The 19,630-nt window shown below is 39.9% G+C and overlaps 2 protein-coding genes and 1 non-coding gene across 3 annotated transcripts in view; 1 reads left to right on the forward strand and 2 right to left on the reverse strand.

The window, feature by feature from the left end:
• The window catches only part of LOC137184862 (FERM domain-containing protein 5-like), an 82,702-nt gene extending 72,434 nt beyond the window's left edge, over positions 1-10,268 (reverse strand). Inside the window, exon 1 of the mRNA XM_067592963.1 lies at positions 9,752-10,268. Within this exon, the coding sequence (XP_067449064.1) occupies positions 9,752-9,853 (102 nt within the window). The 5' untranslated portion in view covers positions 9,854-10,268. The remainder of the gene's footprint in view (positions 1-9,751) is intronic.
• A 1,466-nt stretch (positions 10,269-11,734) lies between these two features.
• trnah-gug (transfer RNA histidin (anticodon GUG)) lies at positions 11,735-11,806 on the reverse strand. The gene has a single exon. It is a non-coding gene; the product is annotated as a tRNA-His (tRNA).
• A 1,000-nt stretch (positions 11,807-12,806) lies between these two features.
• Positions 12,807-15,822, forward strand: cry5 (cryptochrome circadian regulator 5). Its single transcript, XM_067592975.1, has 10 exons — positions 12,807-13,026; positions 13,196-13,390; positions 13,509-13,627; positions 13,771-13,925; positions 14,074-14,214; positions 14,392-14,559; positions 14,650-14,790; positions 14,878-15,029; positions 15,115-15,335; positions 15,454-15,822. The coding sequence occupies exons 1-10, from the start codon at positions 12,812-12,814 to the stop codon at positions 15,513-15,515; spliced, it is 1,569 nt and encodes a 522-aa protein (XP_067449076.1). The 5' UTR covers positions 12,807-12,811; the 3' UTR covers positions 15,516-15,822.
• Positions 15,823-19,630: the final 3,808 nt, after the last annotated feature.

The raw sequence follows: 19,630 nt of genomic DNA on the forward strand, positions 1-19,630 counted from the left end.
TTATTACCATGAAATTGTCAATATAATGTAAGGTATTGGCTTCTATGAACTGAGTTTAATGAATTTGGGTTTGGATGCAACATCAACTGTTAGATAAAATACTTTAGTCTGTTGGTTCAAAAATCCAATATGTACAGTACTACAGTGGTCTATCTGCAGACTACAATAATTAGTCGGTGGTGTGAGTAGAGACCCTGACATCACTGGAGTCGTAGATATTACTGTCATGGCCAACAGCCGAATGTCCTAATCTGAAAGCTCACCAAAGCCTTGAAGGCTTATCTCACTATTTCTCCACATTATGGATTAACATGTTATTAAGCAGGCCGCCTTCAAATCAGGAAGACATGTCTCTCGCAGATTTCAGCAGGGCAGCATATAGCTGGCAGCGAGGCTCTGTCTAAAGCACATCCTACTTTTATTCTATATTAAGCCTTTACCGGTTAGAAATAAATCTACTTAGGGGACCAGTATTCCCAGTATGTGGATTATTATGGGCAAAAAGATCTCCCTGAATCGCGTGCTTGTGAGCCTCAATGTTTGGATGTCAGGTCAAATGTATATTTATCTATCCAATGGCTCTATACTGAATGCTGTCTATGCAGAACCTTTATCGAGAGAGGCTGACAGAGCATGCATGCTCTGTTTTTAGCATCACTGTTCATACAGTTCAGGGTGCTACAATATGTGTGGCACCTTTGACTGTGTAGTGTGAGAAAAATACTATCAACAGTCTGGCTAATTAACTCATGGTTTGGATGTCTAAAATTACAAACGGAGCACCTTTTTTAAAATAGTTTCCATTTAGCTCCTTTAGCTTACATCTGGGAGCTTCCCAATCCAAGCAGAATTCTGTTATCAGCTACTGAGCAGATCCACTGGAGCTAACACTGAGTGCCCTGATCAAAGACATTTTGACAGCAGTTGGTGAGTGAAGTGAGAGCATTCATGCATGTCTCAGCTGATCCAAGATTCAAACATGTGTGCAGGATGCACAGACCAATCGCAGGCTGGTTGGTATGGTGTATTAACTGCATAAGGTCTCATTTTGATTGTCACTTTATCTATATATTATTTATTTGCTTGACTGATCACACACTAAATCAATAAAATGCCATGAATATTGATAAGAGCCCAATGTGATGCCAATGTGATCTGATCATCAGTTACAAAACCCAAAGGTATCCAACATACAGAGATAAAAAAGAGACCACATATTCATTTGAAAAGCTGCAGCCAACATTTATTGGTATTTTACTTGGCGATTTACTTCAATTATTTATTGATCAACAAAATTGTCATCAATATATTAATAATCTAGTCATTTTAGCACAACATAAACCATTAATGAGTCACAGGCAGAGATACAATTGTCATGCTTTATAAAAAACCACTTCATTAGTCAAAATCCTCTCTGATGTAACGTATATCAAAGCCAAACAAGTGAGGGAGTGCATTGTAATACATCATGGATGAATGAAGGATTGCTGAAGTTCAGTGTATAAGGGTGCATTTATATACTTGCCAGCCTCAGTAAAGAACAATAAATCTACATTTTAACACTTCACTGTGTTAGTCTAAATGCTCCAGCACTCCCTGAGGTTTTCTCTGGACACATTTCAGTGACTAAAGCTATGGTCTGATTGAGGGGTAGGATGTTGCAAAATTTAGCCATTATCATTATTTTAGTGAGGAGGTGAAGGCAACACGGGCAGCAGAACAGGCCCTTGCATGTATGAAAACAATAAGTTACAACCGCTATTCCAATTTTAGCAGTGCACAAGAAGGAAACAATATGAGTACAGAGAGACCACTTAGGAGACAAGAGCAACCTATTTCAATAATGCATCCACAATGCAAAACAAGTGGAGCTCCTTCCAAGTTCTGCATTTGGCTTCAAAAGAACAGCCCTAATTTCATTAGTGGGCTATACAGGATCTGAGCCGGTGCCAGGTGACTGAGCCACTCACTCACAGTGATGAGGTATGTCTCTCTGGATCAATTCTATTCTGTCATTCATCTTACTTTCAGTCTCTGATATATATATATCTTTTGGTTCATGAAAGGAATATTAATTTAGAGCAAATGGCCCACAGCGTTTGGCTCTAAAGAATAATTCCCCAACTACTGGGTCTGGTACTTTCTCAAATGATGAGCTGTACACAGTATGTTATGTTGAGCTATGAGTGTTACGAGTCGTTTTTTTCTCAGGCTATGAATGAATGTGGATTTGAGTCACATAAAGAAGCTTGTATATTCCTATAATGAATTAATGTAAGTTATTGTTTAGTAGAATTTTTGTTAATTTATTCATTAAATTTAAATAATTAATTGTGGGATGGTGTAGTGTTTACCCTATTCGTCTGTGTTATCTAATGAGATACTGCTGATTAACTAGACCATAGCTGTTTAACCACAGTCCATGACTACACAATTCAAGGCCATCCAGAGTATAACTGCTGAATGAAACGTAGATCTAAATATTCTCTGTATTTACTAGGCTCTTTATTACAGTGATATTACTTTGAAAGTAAGGAATATGCACAAGAAACACACAGAGAAAAAATAATACAAGTTATTTTGAGAGGGAGGGATAAATATGGAGTAAACCCCAAAGCTCTAAATTTCAGTAAAAGTCTAATTTCATCTAAAACCTTTTCTCTTCCCTTGCCCTATAACATGGAGACACCTGCTGTCTTTCTCTTCTGCATACTGATTAGTCTACTGATTCCCCATTTGTTCGCTAGTGTTTTAGTATATCAACAGTGCACTCTGCTTTTGCCAGATAATCCATGTTACAAAGTTGTGGTTCCTGCCTGCTTATTGTTCATTCAACATGTCTGCTGATTCTCATGTGTTTATTTACCCGTTTATTGTTCCTGCTTGCCAGTTTTAAAAAGGTAACTACTGTTGGGTCATGGGGATGTGGAGACCACGAGAACTGTAATTGGAGAATTGGAGGTCACCATCTACACAGGACAGTAGTTTATCTGCTAGCCCTCTGCTTGCCTCCCCATCAATTAACCCTCTGCTTATGTTTTCTCCTACAAATTTCTAACGGCAGGGGAGATTACTGAGTGAAGACAATGAAGAGAACGAATCCAGGAATAGAAGAAATGTTTAAGTCTTCTAACAGTCTGTCTGTGTAGGTGCAGGACCACACACACATAGACACAATGACCTCTGACCTCAAGGCATAAAAATGCCAGAGGAAAACACTGAACTGTGTTTTCTTTTCTTCTCAGATACAAACAGACTGCACAGGTGTGGAGTTCCCTGCATCCCACAAATGAACTGATGAACTCACTCTCTTCTCTGGGTTTGTAAGATTTGTGGACAAGCCACATTCCTTCTGAGTGTGTCACTCTCTCTTCCTTTATTCTTTTCATTCACAAATTGTCTAAAACAGGGGTTCTCAACCTTTTGTAACTTAAGGCCCACTTCTGATTGTTAAAATATTTCCAAGGATCACCTTCCCGAATAAATGGGGGAAAAAAAGCATGACAAAAAACTGGGCTGTAAATATATGTTATGCCCCTGTCAGCTGTAATGACCAAAATAAATATTCTGCGTACCCTCAGTGAGATACTTGGGCTTGCTTCTGGGAAATAATGAGATCAAGTCATGGTGGGATGGGTGAGAGGCTGACATGCAGAGTAGTTGCTTTCATTTTGTTCCTTGCCTTTGATTTTGTGACAGTCACGATGGAAAACCCTGACTCACATAAATAGGTGGTGGTGAAAAGCAACAGAAATGTGTTTGCTCGTTTTGACAGAGAGGGATATTGACTGGCAGCCAGTATCCAGAATGAAGCAAGGTCAACTTGTGTGAGCTGAAGCTTCAGGCTGCTGATAGTTCCATCAGTTCATTTTCTAACACAGTGGATAGAGCCATGCTTCTGAAGCAGGATCCACAGAGAAAGCTAACAGTGGCAAAACACGTTTGTCTCTAGCCCAATAGATGAAGCTCTGAGGCCCACCTGTGGGCTGGTCTAAAATAGTTAAATATGCTACTAAGTAAATACTATATATATATGCATCTTGACTTGTCTAACCCATGTTAACTTTTACTGTGTTTCAGAACTATTTAATTAGTTTGATGTTCTGGGAAATTCAAACTCCGCTTCAAAATTTGTTTATTATAAGTCACACATATTAATGTATAGCGTATTATTTAGCAATGGTTTGATTGCTAGGATAATGCTTTCACCGGTTCATGATGTGTTGATGGCATTTATGACAGAAATGAGTGAGTATCCAATTGCAAGCGCATATTGAGATATTCGTTAGGAATAAAATTATCCCCCTTTTATTCAAAGACTAGTTTTCTCTTCACACACAGAAATTAATTAGTAACCCAGGGCGTTCTCCCAAAAGAGCGCCAAGGATCCTATTTCTTCCAGGACACGCCTTCTAGACCATAAAAAGTTTTACAACTCTTTGTCTTTGTCTCTTAGTTTTCTTATTAGCTTCTTTTTTTCTGTTTGCATGCTGACCATTGCTGCGGTGTCTTCTTTGTTTTCACTCAGCCTTACCAGCCATTACAGCTCGTGTTGTGTTTTGGGTGTTGTCTTTTTCATTTTCCCTGAGAGCTGAAAGCCCAGAAAGAGACTCTAAACTAACGGCACACCGTTTGCCATTTGAATATGTATTATTTTTGTAATCTCCTATTTTTATCACATGCTTAAACTTTTAAAGACTTTTCCTAGAACTCAAGAAAACACACAACCCTACGGTGTGTTTATGAAGTGGCCACAGCCAGTCTGAGACCATCTCCAGTATTGAGTCCCCCCTCCTGAGAGGCACTGAACAGACCACTCCACTGAACCTGCAGCTGTAGCCTCAGCCCCCCCAAAGAGCACCACGTCTGCTTCACCCTGCTGCACTTTTCAGGGTGTTCGCCTCATCATAATCCTCCATCAAGAAACAGTAGGAACTAACCATCCTCCATGTGTTCTGTCTGAGAGTTGATGCAGAGCTAATTGTAAAATGATTTTTGTTTTTATAGGTTTGAGTTAGTTACTTACCCCTCAGTGCACCTTTGACACGTTTTGACAAAACTCAATTTCTTTCATTCTGTCAGCAATAACTTGTTAATTTAATTTCCCCGTTCATTCCTGCATTCATTCATTCATTTATTCTAGTTGTATATATGTATATATGCTTAGTGTTTTCCATTCATCTCTATCCCTTGTTATTTTAATAAATATCCAGATTTATCGCCAAGTTGTTGTATCTGTGTATTCCTTTATTACAGAAGATGCAGGTCACTGTATTCAGAACTTATGATTTTCAGATATAAGACTGATTTATTTGATTATGATTATTTTTCCTCTTAATTAATTAAATAATTAATTGATTAATTAATCAATAGAGGTAGTGTCCCTTATAATCATACCAACAAGTCCTCCAAATTAAACAACCACATAGGTCGTTTGTATCTGCACTCCAGATCAACCTATTGGAGTGTAACATGCTGCTCTCCAAAACTGTTACAAATCACTGTTAAAAAATAATGATGTTTTATGATGTGGCAATGCTGTGATTAAGGTCTGGTTAGGTTTAGGCACAAAAACCACTTGGTTGGGGTTAGGGAAAGATCATGATTTGTGTTAAAATGTTCACTTGAAACATCATTACTACTTCCTTTAAGTTAGGTGACTTCATTGTCATGGCAAGAGTAAACACCACATTACAATTCTTTTTAAAAAATGTCCCAACTCGCGATTGGAAACAAGAAGTGAACAGCGTTTGAAATGGGAAGGAAACAGCTAAGCAGTCTCCTGCAGCTAAGTCCTTTTGCCACTTTTTGCCTCTAAATCCATTGTTGAACTGTATATTGTTTACTGATTACCTTTTAGATATCTACAACAGGACTCCTGTCAAGTGGGAATACAGTTTAAACCTCAGTTTAAACCTGACCAACAAAAAATATAGTGTCTGTATTTGGGTACAAATATCTGTACCAGCTACCAAAATGGTTAACCGACCTAGCCAGTCATGCACCCTGCAGACACTTCTGTGCTCTGATTTGCTTAGTCCTGTGGTACGGAGGAAAAGAGGTCTTCAACCAAGTCCAATGTTCAGTTGGAAGATCCAAACTTTCCCTTGCAGACAGTAGCAAAGCCAGCTCTACATTTATTGCCAGGTCATGTCCAGTGGTTAGCAGCAGGAGGTGGCACTCTCTATCTTCAAATTCTGGCTTAAATATTTGCTTTCAGGACTGGCTGACATCACCACCCACATCAAATGGTTAAACACAGTTCTGATACTGTCTTGCTTCCCAAATCCTCTAGCACCTTCCATTTTTTCCCCCAGAGCAGCCCACCATCTCCTAAGCACAGCACAGTCTAGATCACCTGCTAGCCCTCTGCTTGTTTCCTCACCAATTAACCCCCTGGCCTAGTGTCTGCCAGCAGGAACAGTGCTGTGCATCAGTCCTGGATTGAGGCTGTAAGAGATTGTAGTGACTTGTGGATGTGACAATAATGTGAATATCTCGAGGGGCTAAATGGTGTTGAAGGAACCAGAAAAATAAATGAGCATGAGTCTCCCCATTCTTCCAGGGTCATGATGTAATCAGCAACAATGTCATCAGTACAGGAGAGGGACAGGCATAAAGCATGGGTAGGGTGAATGGGTGGTGATAGTGAGATCTAAATTGGCTGGCCTATCAAACTGGTGGGCAGTCAAAATTACACGGGGTGCCCACAGTTTTAATAAATAATACTTGTTTGTTTCATCTTTTACTGGCTGCCCCGTGAACAATGAACTCCCTATGCCTCTCCATACTTTATTTCCATTTATGAAGGTCATATCTACCACTCTTCCCACATGATGTGATTTCACTGTAACAGCAGCAGTTCGAGGTGTAGGCTAATTGAGCTAAATGGAGAGTGTGACCGTTGTTGAGCCCCATGAGGGGCCTTTATTCTGGGCCACATCTCCAAGGTGTGCTGGAAAGGACAGCAGCCATCCGCTCTCATTTTCACTGTGCCAACAATGTTGTCATGCTCCAGTAAGGTCACTGTAATGTCCTTTAACCAGATGATAAAAAAAAGTATGTTCAGTGATTATTTAGCTTCATTTTAGCTTCAGAGATGCTTTGTGTAAAACATAATTAACATAGCTCCCTAAATGTGTTCACACATAAATAAACGTTGATGTTGTTGTTGTAAACAATAGACGATTGATTAAGCCGATGATCCTATTTATGTTTCCATTTACACCATTTGTGCTTCATCAAGAGCCCCATAGTGTGAAATAATGGCATGTTTCATTATTTCCCATGAGAGAAATAATGAAATCTGCCAACACAGAGATAATCCCTTTCAATAGATTCTCCACTGGAAATTAAGGATTCTGTCCCTGCTGTGTGCTTTCAGTTGCTAAAATGGTGGGATCAGCATATCTTAACAGTCAAACACTTTGATTCAGGACTGGGTGAAGGAGCTGCTCAGAAGTCAAGGTGGAACAAGTGCTGGCTGTTGTTTGTTAAAAACAACTCATCAGAAAACATTAAAAGAACCATGTCTTCCCCAGACGAATCAGAAGGTAAGAACAGTGTTTTGCTAATAAAAATGATTTGAAAAGAGATACTGGAACACTGAAACTGAAAGTAAAGATGGGAAGTTAGACGTTTTCTGGCCAAAAAGTAACACAAACTTCAAAGGATGTATTTTTCTCTTGATATATAAGTGATTGAAAGCCAACAGGAAGGCTTAAAAGGCACTAGCACAATCACCTGACAGCGTGACCCTTCATGTCACATTGAAAACACAATCTAATGTATAATATCTGATGGAAAAGTGATCATGTCTATCCCACTTGTTACAGACAGGATGCAGACAAGCATGGAAAAGACCCAAGGTTGATGTAAAATCACCATTTTATCTGTCCCAAGAGCACTGCCACTTTAAGTTGCTGGAAGTTGAAAGGCTTATTTTGCCTTTGCCGTCAGATCCTAGAAATGAGCAGGTGGTGATGGTCTTTGTGTGCTGTCATCCGTAATTCAGCAGCACCAAAATCCCTTCGAGTACATCAAAAGCAGCTCCAGCAACTCAAACGAACAGGTTAGATGATGCACACGTCAGACTTCTCAATGATGCAGCCACACAAAAGACATTACAGGGACATTCACACACGCACACTTGATTTACAAAGGAAGTAATACACATTAATCACTCGCTCTTACTCCTCCGCTCTCTCGCTTAGAAACACACAGTCTGTTTACTGACTGTGGTCATGTCTCGCCTTCATTCATGTCAATATAACAATTGATTTTTGAGACGGCTCAAGGAATAAAAAGAAATGCTTCAAACAAGTCTGCAAGGGACTGAATGAGTTAGTGAATGACTGATTCAATGTGCAGAATTAATTGGTATTACCAGAATGCATGGAAGCCTCTGCATAAAGCCATTAAAAGGAATAAAGGGCATTGATCTACACCAAGTAACCAAAAAGGAAAAAAAACACATTTACAATGCAAAAAATTCTACCTCACTCCATCTGATACAACAGCTCCACAATCTCAATAATGACCGTAAAGTACAATCAATGCTTCTTCTACACTGTGTCAACAACAAATAAAAAGCAACGATGGGCCGATATTACAGCTGAAACAACCACAAAACACAGTGAGAAAAAAGGAGGTAAGACTTAGTGGACCCCACAGCATTGGATCAAATAACCGAAATTACTTGAAAGCTACTTTGTTTTAAAGCTAAACACTTCCTACATTCAGCTTTAATAAATGCTTTCTGGAGTAGGAATGAAAAAATAGATGTTGTTTCCTCATACAGCACTACTTTGGCTGTCTTTGGTAATGCAACAGAGTTAGACCAGTGCAATAAATGGCAGAAATATTGTCATGTGTATGCACTGTATGTGTATATTCCGTCTTGCAGCAGTTATGTTGCATCCTCACAAAAAATCCTTATTTTATGAGTATATATCATTTTAGATTGGAAAAAATGATGCATCCTTCACTAAAGTTGTGTCAGGTATGAAGGAATTTACAAACAAATGTAAACATTTTTGAGTTTAAGAGGTTATCTTGTGATATCAAACTGATACACCTTGGTCAAACTCAGGGTCAGTTTGAAGGGCAAAGAATCATGACACCTCCTTTATTAAGACAAATTATTGGGAGAAGGCAGACCTCTCTTTAGACTAATTATAATCTAAATAACATTTAACCTGTGATTAACAACCTATGAAGACTCTGCCTGTCTCATGCAACCAGAAGATCCAAAAATCCTCACTGAGCTGCACTGAAATCATTCAAGATCAGATTATCCAGATTAGTTTCATTATGCATTCAAATCACTGCATGCATGAAGCTGCTGAAATGGCAATTTATAGAGATTTGATTTTGCTTTTTTTTATTACCATTCCTTAGAAATGCATGCATGCGGTCCCAATTGACTATCTTGATTTTGCTGCGCAATGCACGCACCACATGCAGTCATGATGGGATGTCCACACAGGTAACGTCTCTGACGAAAGCAGCATCTGCAGCCCCAAGATAACAGCCCTCTGATCATAAACACACAACAACATCCAAATATACTGTGATGGAGTTTAGATAGATGACACTTCCTTTAATCTGAAGATAAATGTTACAGCTACCAGCAGCAGATTAAGGGAGACATGTTCGGGGAAATGTCATTTTTACCGGATCACCAAACCGTTACGTGTCAGTGGCAATCGCAAGGTGATATCAGAAACAGGAAATGTTGGTCCCCACTGACCTGAATCGTGCAGGTGTACTCCGAATCGTCCAGCAGTCTCACGGTGCAGTTGCATTCCCTGTCCAGACTCCTGATGCTGCTGCTCATCAGTCGGCTCAGCATCTTCTCGGTCGTCTACGTGCGGGACCAGGGAGACGGACACACACACAGCACATACATACAAGTTTATCTTCTGTCACGTTAACGACGTCCTTGTTCTTTGGTCCAACACCTGGTCAGCGGCAGCGACTGTGTGGAGCTGCGGCGGTGGTGCATCGTTTTGTCAGTGTGTGAGAGCTGACTGGCCGAGACACGCTGCGTTTCTTCAGTCAGTGAGGAGTGAAAATTGCGCTGCTGCTCCTGCTGCTGCTGCTGCTGCTGTTGCTGCTCCTCTCTCTCTGGTCCGGTTAAACTGTCACCTCTCACCACACCTTCTCCCCCTGTCTCCTCGCAGTTGCCATGCCGCTCTCAATGCTGCTGGGCGGGCTGAGGCTGGTGAATGGCGAGTCCTCCAACCAACAGAGCAATGACTGAGATGCTGCCTTCACAGAGTAACGAGATGAGCCGAAATTCCGATAGGTTGTTATACGTCGTGACTACAGCCACATGGTCGGTAATAATAATAACACAGTGGGGCCTGTAGTTTCAGAAGTCAAACAACAGACAGCCTTATGTTGCTGCAGAAGTTGAGAAAGAACTGATTATTGACACTTATTATTGTTCTTTTAGAAAAAAATATCCTGAGGCAACAATTGGCTTTTTGAACAAATGAAAAATTAGAAACAGGTAGGCCTACTAAAATCACATGTTAATATTACTTTAACTGATCAATACATAACATTTGATGTCATATAAATGGTCTTAAAAGGCAACATCTTATTGAAACAGGTTTATGGACTCTGTCACTCAAACGTCACACCTCATTGGCCAATCAGAAATCAGATTTTTTCCATTTACCATTTGCGCTCCTGCTTTAATCGCGATACTTCCGACAGAACATGAAGGCAGCAGCGGATTTTTAACATTCCTTCATTTCATTTCCCACAGATTAAACGGTCTCTGTCTCACTCACACGGTTAACACGACTGCGCAATAATGTGCGGCCGAGTAAAGCAAGGAGAAACATTGTTACCATATGGCTACAGTTATTGTTATGCGTTTGGCTCATGTAAAATAGACACATTTGGTTGGATCATAGACAGGAATGCCTCTGCCAGATTTTGAAAGAACTGTGAAAGAACTATGTTTTCCAGCACCAGCCTACTTCACATTCATGCAATCACTCTACAGTGTTCTCAGCTTTTTTTTTTCCTGAGAGCAATCGCTGTCACGAACAGCGTACTTTTTTAGCATCCCAATTGCAGAGAGCTGTCTGATGAGTTTGAGTCAAACTATAAACAGTTTCTTTAACTGTGCCTCTCTCTAGTGGTGATTTATGGTCAATGAAGTATTGGAAAATACAGCCAACTCGAATTAGCTTCCAACACATACCATCCATGTGTTTTTATCACGCAGAAAAGTGCCAAACAATACTCAATTCTCAGGACTTTATGCTTTCTGTCCCAAATGCCCGTGCGGACACTGGAAAAAGGCATTTATGTATCCTGCACCTTCGGCGTGGAATACGTTGCAGAATGACTTGAAACTCAATTAACTAATCTCATTAAACGTATTTAAATCCAAAATGAAAGCAATAGAGGCAGATTCCCTTTGGTGTAATGTTTTTAATTTAAGCAATTTTAATTTAAGCAAATCATTCCTAGATATTTCTCTTTTGAAATACTGAGTTTCCTTATGGTATTCTTTTTAAACGCAGGCTGCTGACAGCGACCACCGTCTACTAAAAAAAAAAAAAAACTTTCTCATGCAAGTAGCCTATAAAAGAAAATGTCTCGAGCTAGTACAGACACAGGTTCAAAATAACAGGTATTATAAGAGCAACGTACGAACATAATCGGACCGCAAAATCAAAAGGAGCTCATCTGCCGTGACATTGTACCACAATGCCGTGACCCGGATTCGAACCGGGGTTGCTGCGGCCACAACGCAGAGTACTAACCACTATACGATCACGGCGAGCTACGATGAGCTGACGTACTACTGCGTGCAAGAACATGGGGTGTTTGATAGCACTACTTTTGTGCGGCGCCGTCATCGTGTAAGCGGGGAGAATATTTGCTCTGCTTCTGTTCCTGCTTCCGGAATGATCAAAGACAAGAAAGATTACAGGTTTTCATTCAAAACTCTGCTTATAAGTCACCACATTTTATAAAATCTAGCTGACGTAAAAACTTCAGCTCATTTAAATTTTTAAATTTCCCCCGGGACTTTTGCAACACGACAAACCATACACTCTCTTAGACAACAGTGGTCAATAACAGAAGTGTATAACAATATTTTGCCTAATTATGCCTTTATTTGTCATTACGTTTGAGTTGCGCTCCAGTCTTGCGCCTTACAACACAGACATCTGGTGGATAAAGCGTTACATCTGTGGCTTCACCAGCTGCATTCTGGTTGGCTGATTTGTCTGGTGACGTAGCAGAGCTTCCCGTTTTGTTACACAAGCCAACGTGCATGTTATCAAACACCAAATTCTTTGTAAACACAGCATCGGCCGAGCAAGATTGTTACTAAGGCACAATTAAGGTAAAGTTCGTCTCCACAACTGTGCGCTCTGAATAAATATCAGCATGTTACTTTTCTTTCACTACGCTGTTACATTTATCCCGTTGTTGGTTCATTTTGTGTGTTGACAAAACCCGTCTTAAGTAAGAGAAAACGCAGGAGTCGATGCTCATAATTTCCTGCACTTTTGTGAAGTCAAATGCACCTTTTACAAACATGATGATTACGTTTGCAACACCAACAATTTTGACAACCACAGTTTTGTAGTTTTACCAACAAAGTTTTAATAGTTTAAATGTTGTTCAGCCAGGCCAGTGAAAGTATCAGTCAAGTTATTAACAAAAGTTTGTTTAAGTTACATGTGTCAACTGTCTTTGAATATGCATATGTAATTTGCTTACATGTTTTATAGAATTTGACCTTTAGCATATAATGTCTTGTCTTGTTTGAGGCATGGCTCACACATGTATCCACTGGTTCCGCAAGGGACTAAGACTGCATGACAACCCAGCACTGATGGCTGCTCTGAGGGACTGTAAGGAGATCTACCCTGTGTTCATCTTGGACCCTCACCTCCATAACAGCACATGTGTGGGCATCAACCGCTGGAGGTTCCTCATAGGAGCACTCAAAGACCTGGACTGTAGTCTCAAGAAACTCAACTCCAGGTACACACAGAGAGATGATATTCAGGAATATCGGAGATATATAAAACACATGATAGTATTTATAAGGTACTTGTAAGATCTTGACTGTGATTATAAGATTAAGTAGTCAGACTAGATTTGCTGCTGTTATTGTACACATGTGGTCATGAGGTGTGTTTAACTCCTTCAGGCTGTTCGTCGTAAGAGGCAAGCCAGACGATGTGTTCCCCAAGCTGTTCAAAGAGTGGAAAATCACAAAGTTGACTTATGAGTACGACTCAGAGCCCTATAGTCTGTCCCGGGATGAAAGGGTGACCGCACTGGCCAAAGAACATGGAGTCGAAGTCATCTATAAAATCTCCCACACTCTTTATGATATAGAGAGGTAGCGTACACAAAGTTGGGTTTTTACACACCATTTTTATTCATTTTTAGGTGCTACACAAATATAATGTAATATTTTTCTTGACAGATAACATTTATTGTCTGTTATGTCTTCACAGGATAATTGAGGAAAACAATGGGAAGGCTCCTCTTACATACAACCGCATGCAGGCAATAGTGAAGACTCTTGGCTCCCCTAAGAGACCAATCTCTGCTCCAACCATGGAACACATGAAAGGTATTCAACTACCAGCAGCACTGGATAATGTCAGTGAATTACCATATTGTTACATGGAAATAAACACTGAACAACTAAGTTAATCTAAATATAAAATATACATAGAAAAACAGGTTAATTGAAGTATATCTTTTCTGCCAAAGATGTGAAGACCCCTTATTCAGAAAACCATGAAAAGAAATACGGGATCCCTACACTGGATGAGCTTGGCCAGGACATGACAGAGCTTGGAGAGGAGCCGTTCCCAGGCGGAGAACAAGAGGCTCTGAGGAGACTAGATGAAAATATGAAAAGAACGGTATTTCAGTTTCACATACTTTGGTTTTTTTCTCTCTCTGCATGATCAAAAAATAACCTTCAGTGGAGAATCTTACTAGACCAACATCCAAAACCAGCAGTTAATGCAACTGTCTTATTCACATGTTTTGTCTGTTTTCTTAATTCAGGGGTGGGTGTGTAGCTTTGAGAAGCCCCAGACCTCTCCGAACTCTCTGAGCCCCAGCACCACTGTTCTCAGCCCGTATCTCACCCTCGGCTGTCTGTCTGCACGCACCTTCTGGTGGAGGCTGACAGAGGTCTACCAGGGGGTGAGTGTCACCACCACAGTACAGTTTTAGTGGGTATTATGCTATGCTATCATGCACAATTGATGGTCTATAAGGGTCATTTTTAATTGAACCTTCTCTATGTTTATTATATTTTCATTTGAGTGATGCATGTTAAAGTGTGACTTTGTCTGACTGTTGTTTGTGTGGTTTTTGCAGAAGAAGCACTCGGATCCTCCAGTTTCTCTGCACGGCCAATTACTGTGGAGAGAGTTCTTCTACACAGCTAGTGTGGGTATCCCCAACTTTAACAAGATGGAGGGCAACCCTGTATGCACTCAGGTGGACTGGGATACCAACCCCGAATATCTGGCTGCATGGAGAGAGGTAAGTCCATTAAAGAAAAATTTGAAGGGAAACAAAAGAGTCTCTTAATCATTAACAAGTCCTGTCAACTTATCCTGTATTTCCCTCAAGGCTCGGACTGGTTTCCCCTTCATTGATGCCATCATGACTCAGCTGAGGCAGGAGGGTTGGATCCACCACCTGGCGAGACACGCTGTCGCTTGTTTTCTCACCAGGGGAGACCTATGGATCAACTGGGAAGAGGGGCAGAAGGTGTGTAAATTAGCTTGCCCTGCTGTGAGCTAGGTTAAGCAAAGGTTTTTTCAGCCTATTTCAACATTTTGCTCACTGCTTCAAAAGGTGTTTGAGGAGCTTTTACTGGATGGCGACTGGGCTCTGAATGCTGGGAACTGGCAGTGGCTCTCAGCGAGTACCTTCTTCCACCAGTTCTTCAGGGTCTACTCCCCTGTCGCTTTTGGCAAGAAGACAGACAAAAACGGAGACTACATCAAGTAAGATTGTTAACCTTAAAAGCTCAAGTTATCACATATGATACATGTATTGCATTAAATTATTTTGCCTCTACTAACTTTGCAGGAAGTACCTTCCTCTTCTAAAGAAGTTCCCAGTTCAGTACATCTATGAGCCTTGGAAAGCTCCACGCAGCATCCAGCAGGCAGCAGGGTGTATTGTGGGTAAAGACTATCCACATCCTATTGTGCAGCATGAAGTGATCAGCAAAAAGAACATCCAGAGGATGAAGTTAGCTTATGCCAAGAGATCCAAAGACCCTGCCGAGTCACCCACCAAAAAGCAAGGTATTGAAATAAACATATACTTTGATGAGAGATTTATCTCCTTTGATGAGTGTGCCTTTCTATTGTAGCTGCATGTTCACAGAAAATCCTCAATATTTCTTTTCTGTTTTTCCCCCAGGTGTAAAGCGGAAAGCACCATCTGTCATCGACATGCTAAAGAAGAAAAATAAAACAGCATAATGTTATGCAAAGTAATGTAAACAGTAAAGTTATAGTGACTGTTCATCACAAATAACTGTATATACTGGCTTTGTCCTTCTACTGTGTCAGACCTGTCTCATATACAATATGAGCAGGCAGACCATATCTTTTTTTTTTACAGCAATCTTCATTGGTTACCATTTTATATTTTAAATACTGTTTTGATTTTTACTTTTTATATGATATCTATTTCGGTGTTTATGAATATAGCTGAGTGTTAGATTAAAACTAAACAAGAATGTATATGTGTGTTTATTACATGGGGAATAAAATCAGATTTATTGAGTTTGATGGTCCTATTTTGATTGAATGCTACAGTTTATATGTAACTGAAGTGGTAATATGCCTTACTGTTACACTCTGGTATGACTGCTCAGCTGTTTGTACCCACTTCAAATAAAATTTGTAGAAATGATGTACCAGGTATTTACAAATGAGATGATCTAGTAATTTATCAGCATCAGTGACAAAATAGTGACTGTTGCATGACCTGATGTTGATTTTTAGCAGTTTGTCTGCGTTCTAGTGAAACATTTATATGAGTGTGTCTTTTTCATATCTTAGTGCAGCAAATGGTCAGTTCAGTGGTGATGTTTCAGAGCCTGTCACATTACCACCAGAGGTCACTGTAACTCTACTTGCAGAAAAATCTTATGTCTTGTGTCTTATACTGCATGTTATTTGTGTAATAAATTTATCAAATTAACAAGGAATCTATTAGAAGGGTGTAAAGGGTTTCACTCTATCAGACATATTTAGTTTTGGGACATTACCAATACAAATGTCAGTAGAAAATATATCTGTTGAGTTGAAAGATTTAGAGCTGTGGTCAGCACTTAGCAGCAGACATTTTATACTCTAAACGTAAAATATTATTACAAGCTGTAAAAGTGTAATGAAACTAAATTCAATATTTTAAATCTTAAATTTAAACCCAATTTTACGTTCAGTGATGAGTAATTAAGACCAGAATGCTATTCATTTGCTTTTATAAGAAATTCATTTTGACATTTTCTTTAATCAGACCAAATTTATCCCAAGCATCATAATGATCATCAGCATCTGTCAAATCAGGAAAATGCTGCTTATGCAATATTAACAAAGGCCCATTAGTCAATATAGAACATGTTTAGAATCTGTGCATGTGATTGGTCAAGCAGTGCAGTGCTACGTAACGGCAGGATGCGTGTGTGTGAGAGATTGTGTGGGGCACACAGCTGTCCTTGGAGGTCAAGTCTTCTCCTGTTTCTGCTTCCTTGGAGCTGACACTGGTGTGAATATTCAGAAGATGATGTCACAACCTCAGCAGCAGGCCAGATGGCCATACAAAGCCAAGCTCAGTTTCCACAGAGACCTGTCAAACATCAAAACAATCTGTTGTCCCAACTGTGCTTGCGTATTGGAGGGTGTTTGTGGGTACACTTGGCATTGATCTGCCAGCTAATAAACTCACACGTCACACGACAGAGCCCAACAGGCCTGGCTGAACTGAAATGACATAGATTCCCCACGTTAAGTCCAGATTTATTCAGTATTTTTTCTTCAACATTTTAGGAGAGACAATCGACTATTTGACAATATATCATTATATGTTTTGCAAGTCTTATAAACATGCAAAATTTTCCCAGTCGCAGATACTGTAGTTCCATTAATCTGTGATCAAAATCACATTTATAACTGCCTCTCCCCCTCTCTTGTCCACTGGTGTGCCCCTCTCCCTTTCTGTCTGTGTCGACACCTCGCCACTCAAAAAATCTTGGATCTGGGTGCTGTAATACCCCAGTTAGATTAGAACAGTGTGTCCCCGTGCAGCTGGTGTTTCATGTAGCTTTAATAGTAGTGATTTATCTCAGGAGTTTATTTGCTCCGCAGCAGCAACATCAAACAGTTAATTCCCACTCTTTACGTAATCAAATGTGCTATTGTGAAAAATAGGAGTACAGCCAGCCAGCAAGTTATAAAGCAACTCGTTTTTATTTCTTCAAATCTGTTGCCATAATGATGGGGCAAGGGCTGTTTTAATATCATTAGGAGCATAATTTGAAAGAAATGTTTCTCATCAACTGAAAAATAGTATGAATGTACTCAGCCACTTGATTATCCATCTCATCATTTAAAACAAGAGGTAGCACTCAATACACACACTCATGTAGGAGCTGGTTTCATTGGCTCTTAAGTGGGTCAGTCCAAGTTTACATCACTCCATACAACATTTTCTGAAGATTACCTTAACACCAGTGGACATGTTCTGCTTTAATTCTTTGATTCAATGTTAGCTGACAAATAATAGAGAATAGAACTGTTTCAGTGGCAACTCCGTCATTCAACACAAAGGTACCCCTGTGTGAGGCTATTTCACCTGGTGAGAAGTCACAGAGAACACCTGTTCAAAACAAAAATGCTGTGAGTGTTTAATTGGACAGAAAAATGAAACTATGCTGACATTCATTTCGGCTAACATTGTGTATGAGTCAAGGGCATAATGGTTTGCTGAAGGCTGAAGGCAATTGTTCTCTGACTAAAACTAATAGATAGGAAAACAGTTTCTGTATAAACTTCACAATTTTCTCTTTTATTCGTGCTAATGGCATTATTAGAGGAGAAAGAGCGAGGGACAAGAGGAAGTTGTGAGTGAAAGGTTTATGATCACATGCTGAAAGGTCACTATTTATTGGATGTCCATAGAGCTGGCAAATAAATGCCACAGAGAAACTGAAGAGCTGAGAGTTGTCCAACCTGATTCATACCTTTTGGTCTTTCTGTGTTTCCACCGGCATACACCTTTGTTCACATCCCGAACAACAATCCTCTAAACATGGGCTTGTCCATTACCACTCTGATTCTAATGACTGATTATAACAATTTACATTTGCCCCACAGTAACCTCCTTCTACTTCTGATAGTGCACAATTACGTTCGCAAAAGATAGATAATGGTAAAACAGAGCCAGAGGTAGTTGTGTCAGTGAACGTCATCAGTAGCCCTTCCATAAATCTGTCAGACTAAACCACAACAGGGTTTTGAGAAGGGCTATACATAGCAAAGCATGAGGCAATGGGCATGCAATGTTGAAATCATGCCCTCCACAGACCCCATCTGAATTCAGATTTGGAGAGATTGTTACAGCATTGACGTGGTGGTTTGTTTTAGGGAAAGGGGGTATATTATGACGTGGATGGCAAAAATACTTGGAAACAAAACTTTGTGGAACTCTACAACTGCGTGTCTATAAAAATCAGAGAATTCTCATTTATTTGTGTTGGATCCCATTGTTGTTGAGAGCAGAGATAGATGTTCCTTCCAGGTTTTAATTCTGCCCACAATATATTTGCTCATTAATACTAATCTTCATATATATGGGAAATCCTTTTCCGACGACTAGCAGTTTACCACATGCTTAAGGGGATACACTGTCAGATAGTCACATGACAGTCTCTCAGCCTCTGTAGTGTTTCCACACCCTGTTGTGCTTTGATGTCTCTGTACACACCCCTTCCAGAATATCCAGACCATGCTGAGGCAACTGTGTTTTGCAGCCCCTTCACAGAAGATTGGCAGCCAGACAAGGCTCTCCAGCCCATACATGTCTATCACCACAGTGTGTGTATGTGTGTGTAGGCTCCATTGATTGGGAGCAACTGATGGAATCCATTCTCATATTCTATACTGTGTGTCCATTTTTTTGAGAAAAAAAGGCCCCTCGTTGTTAAGTCTATTTTTAATGGTTATAACTTTCATCAGAATATTTATGTGTGATTTTGTTTGAACTCTTCTTATAGCACTTCAGTTAATCTGCGTCATTAAATTGTGTAAGTATATCACCTCCCTGGCAGGAAAAGTGGAAAGTGTGGTAGATACGGAGGCATATGATAGATGGATGGAACAAAAAAAAAAGAAACAGAAGGCACACAGCCATATGTAATATGATGAGCCTATGTGGTAACATGAGAGAAAATTCAGATTGATACCTTTGAACTTGATTTAGGGAGAACCCAATCAGGGAGCTGTAATTCATAGTAGTACCCATGCCAGTTGATATCAGTTCAAAGCAGAGTTGATGGCTTTGCAGTTTGTTTACTGTGCAAGAAAGACAT

The sequence above is a fragment of the Thunnus thynnus genome, chromosome 1, assembly GCF_963924715.1.
Source record: "Thunnus thynnus chromosome 1, fThuThy2.1, whole genome shotgun sequence".
Classification (NCBI taxonomy): domain Eukaryota; kingdom Metazoa; phylum Chordata; class Actinopteri; order Scombriformes; family Scombridae; genus Thunnus; species Thunnus thynnus.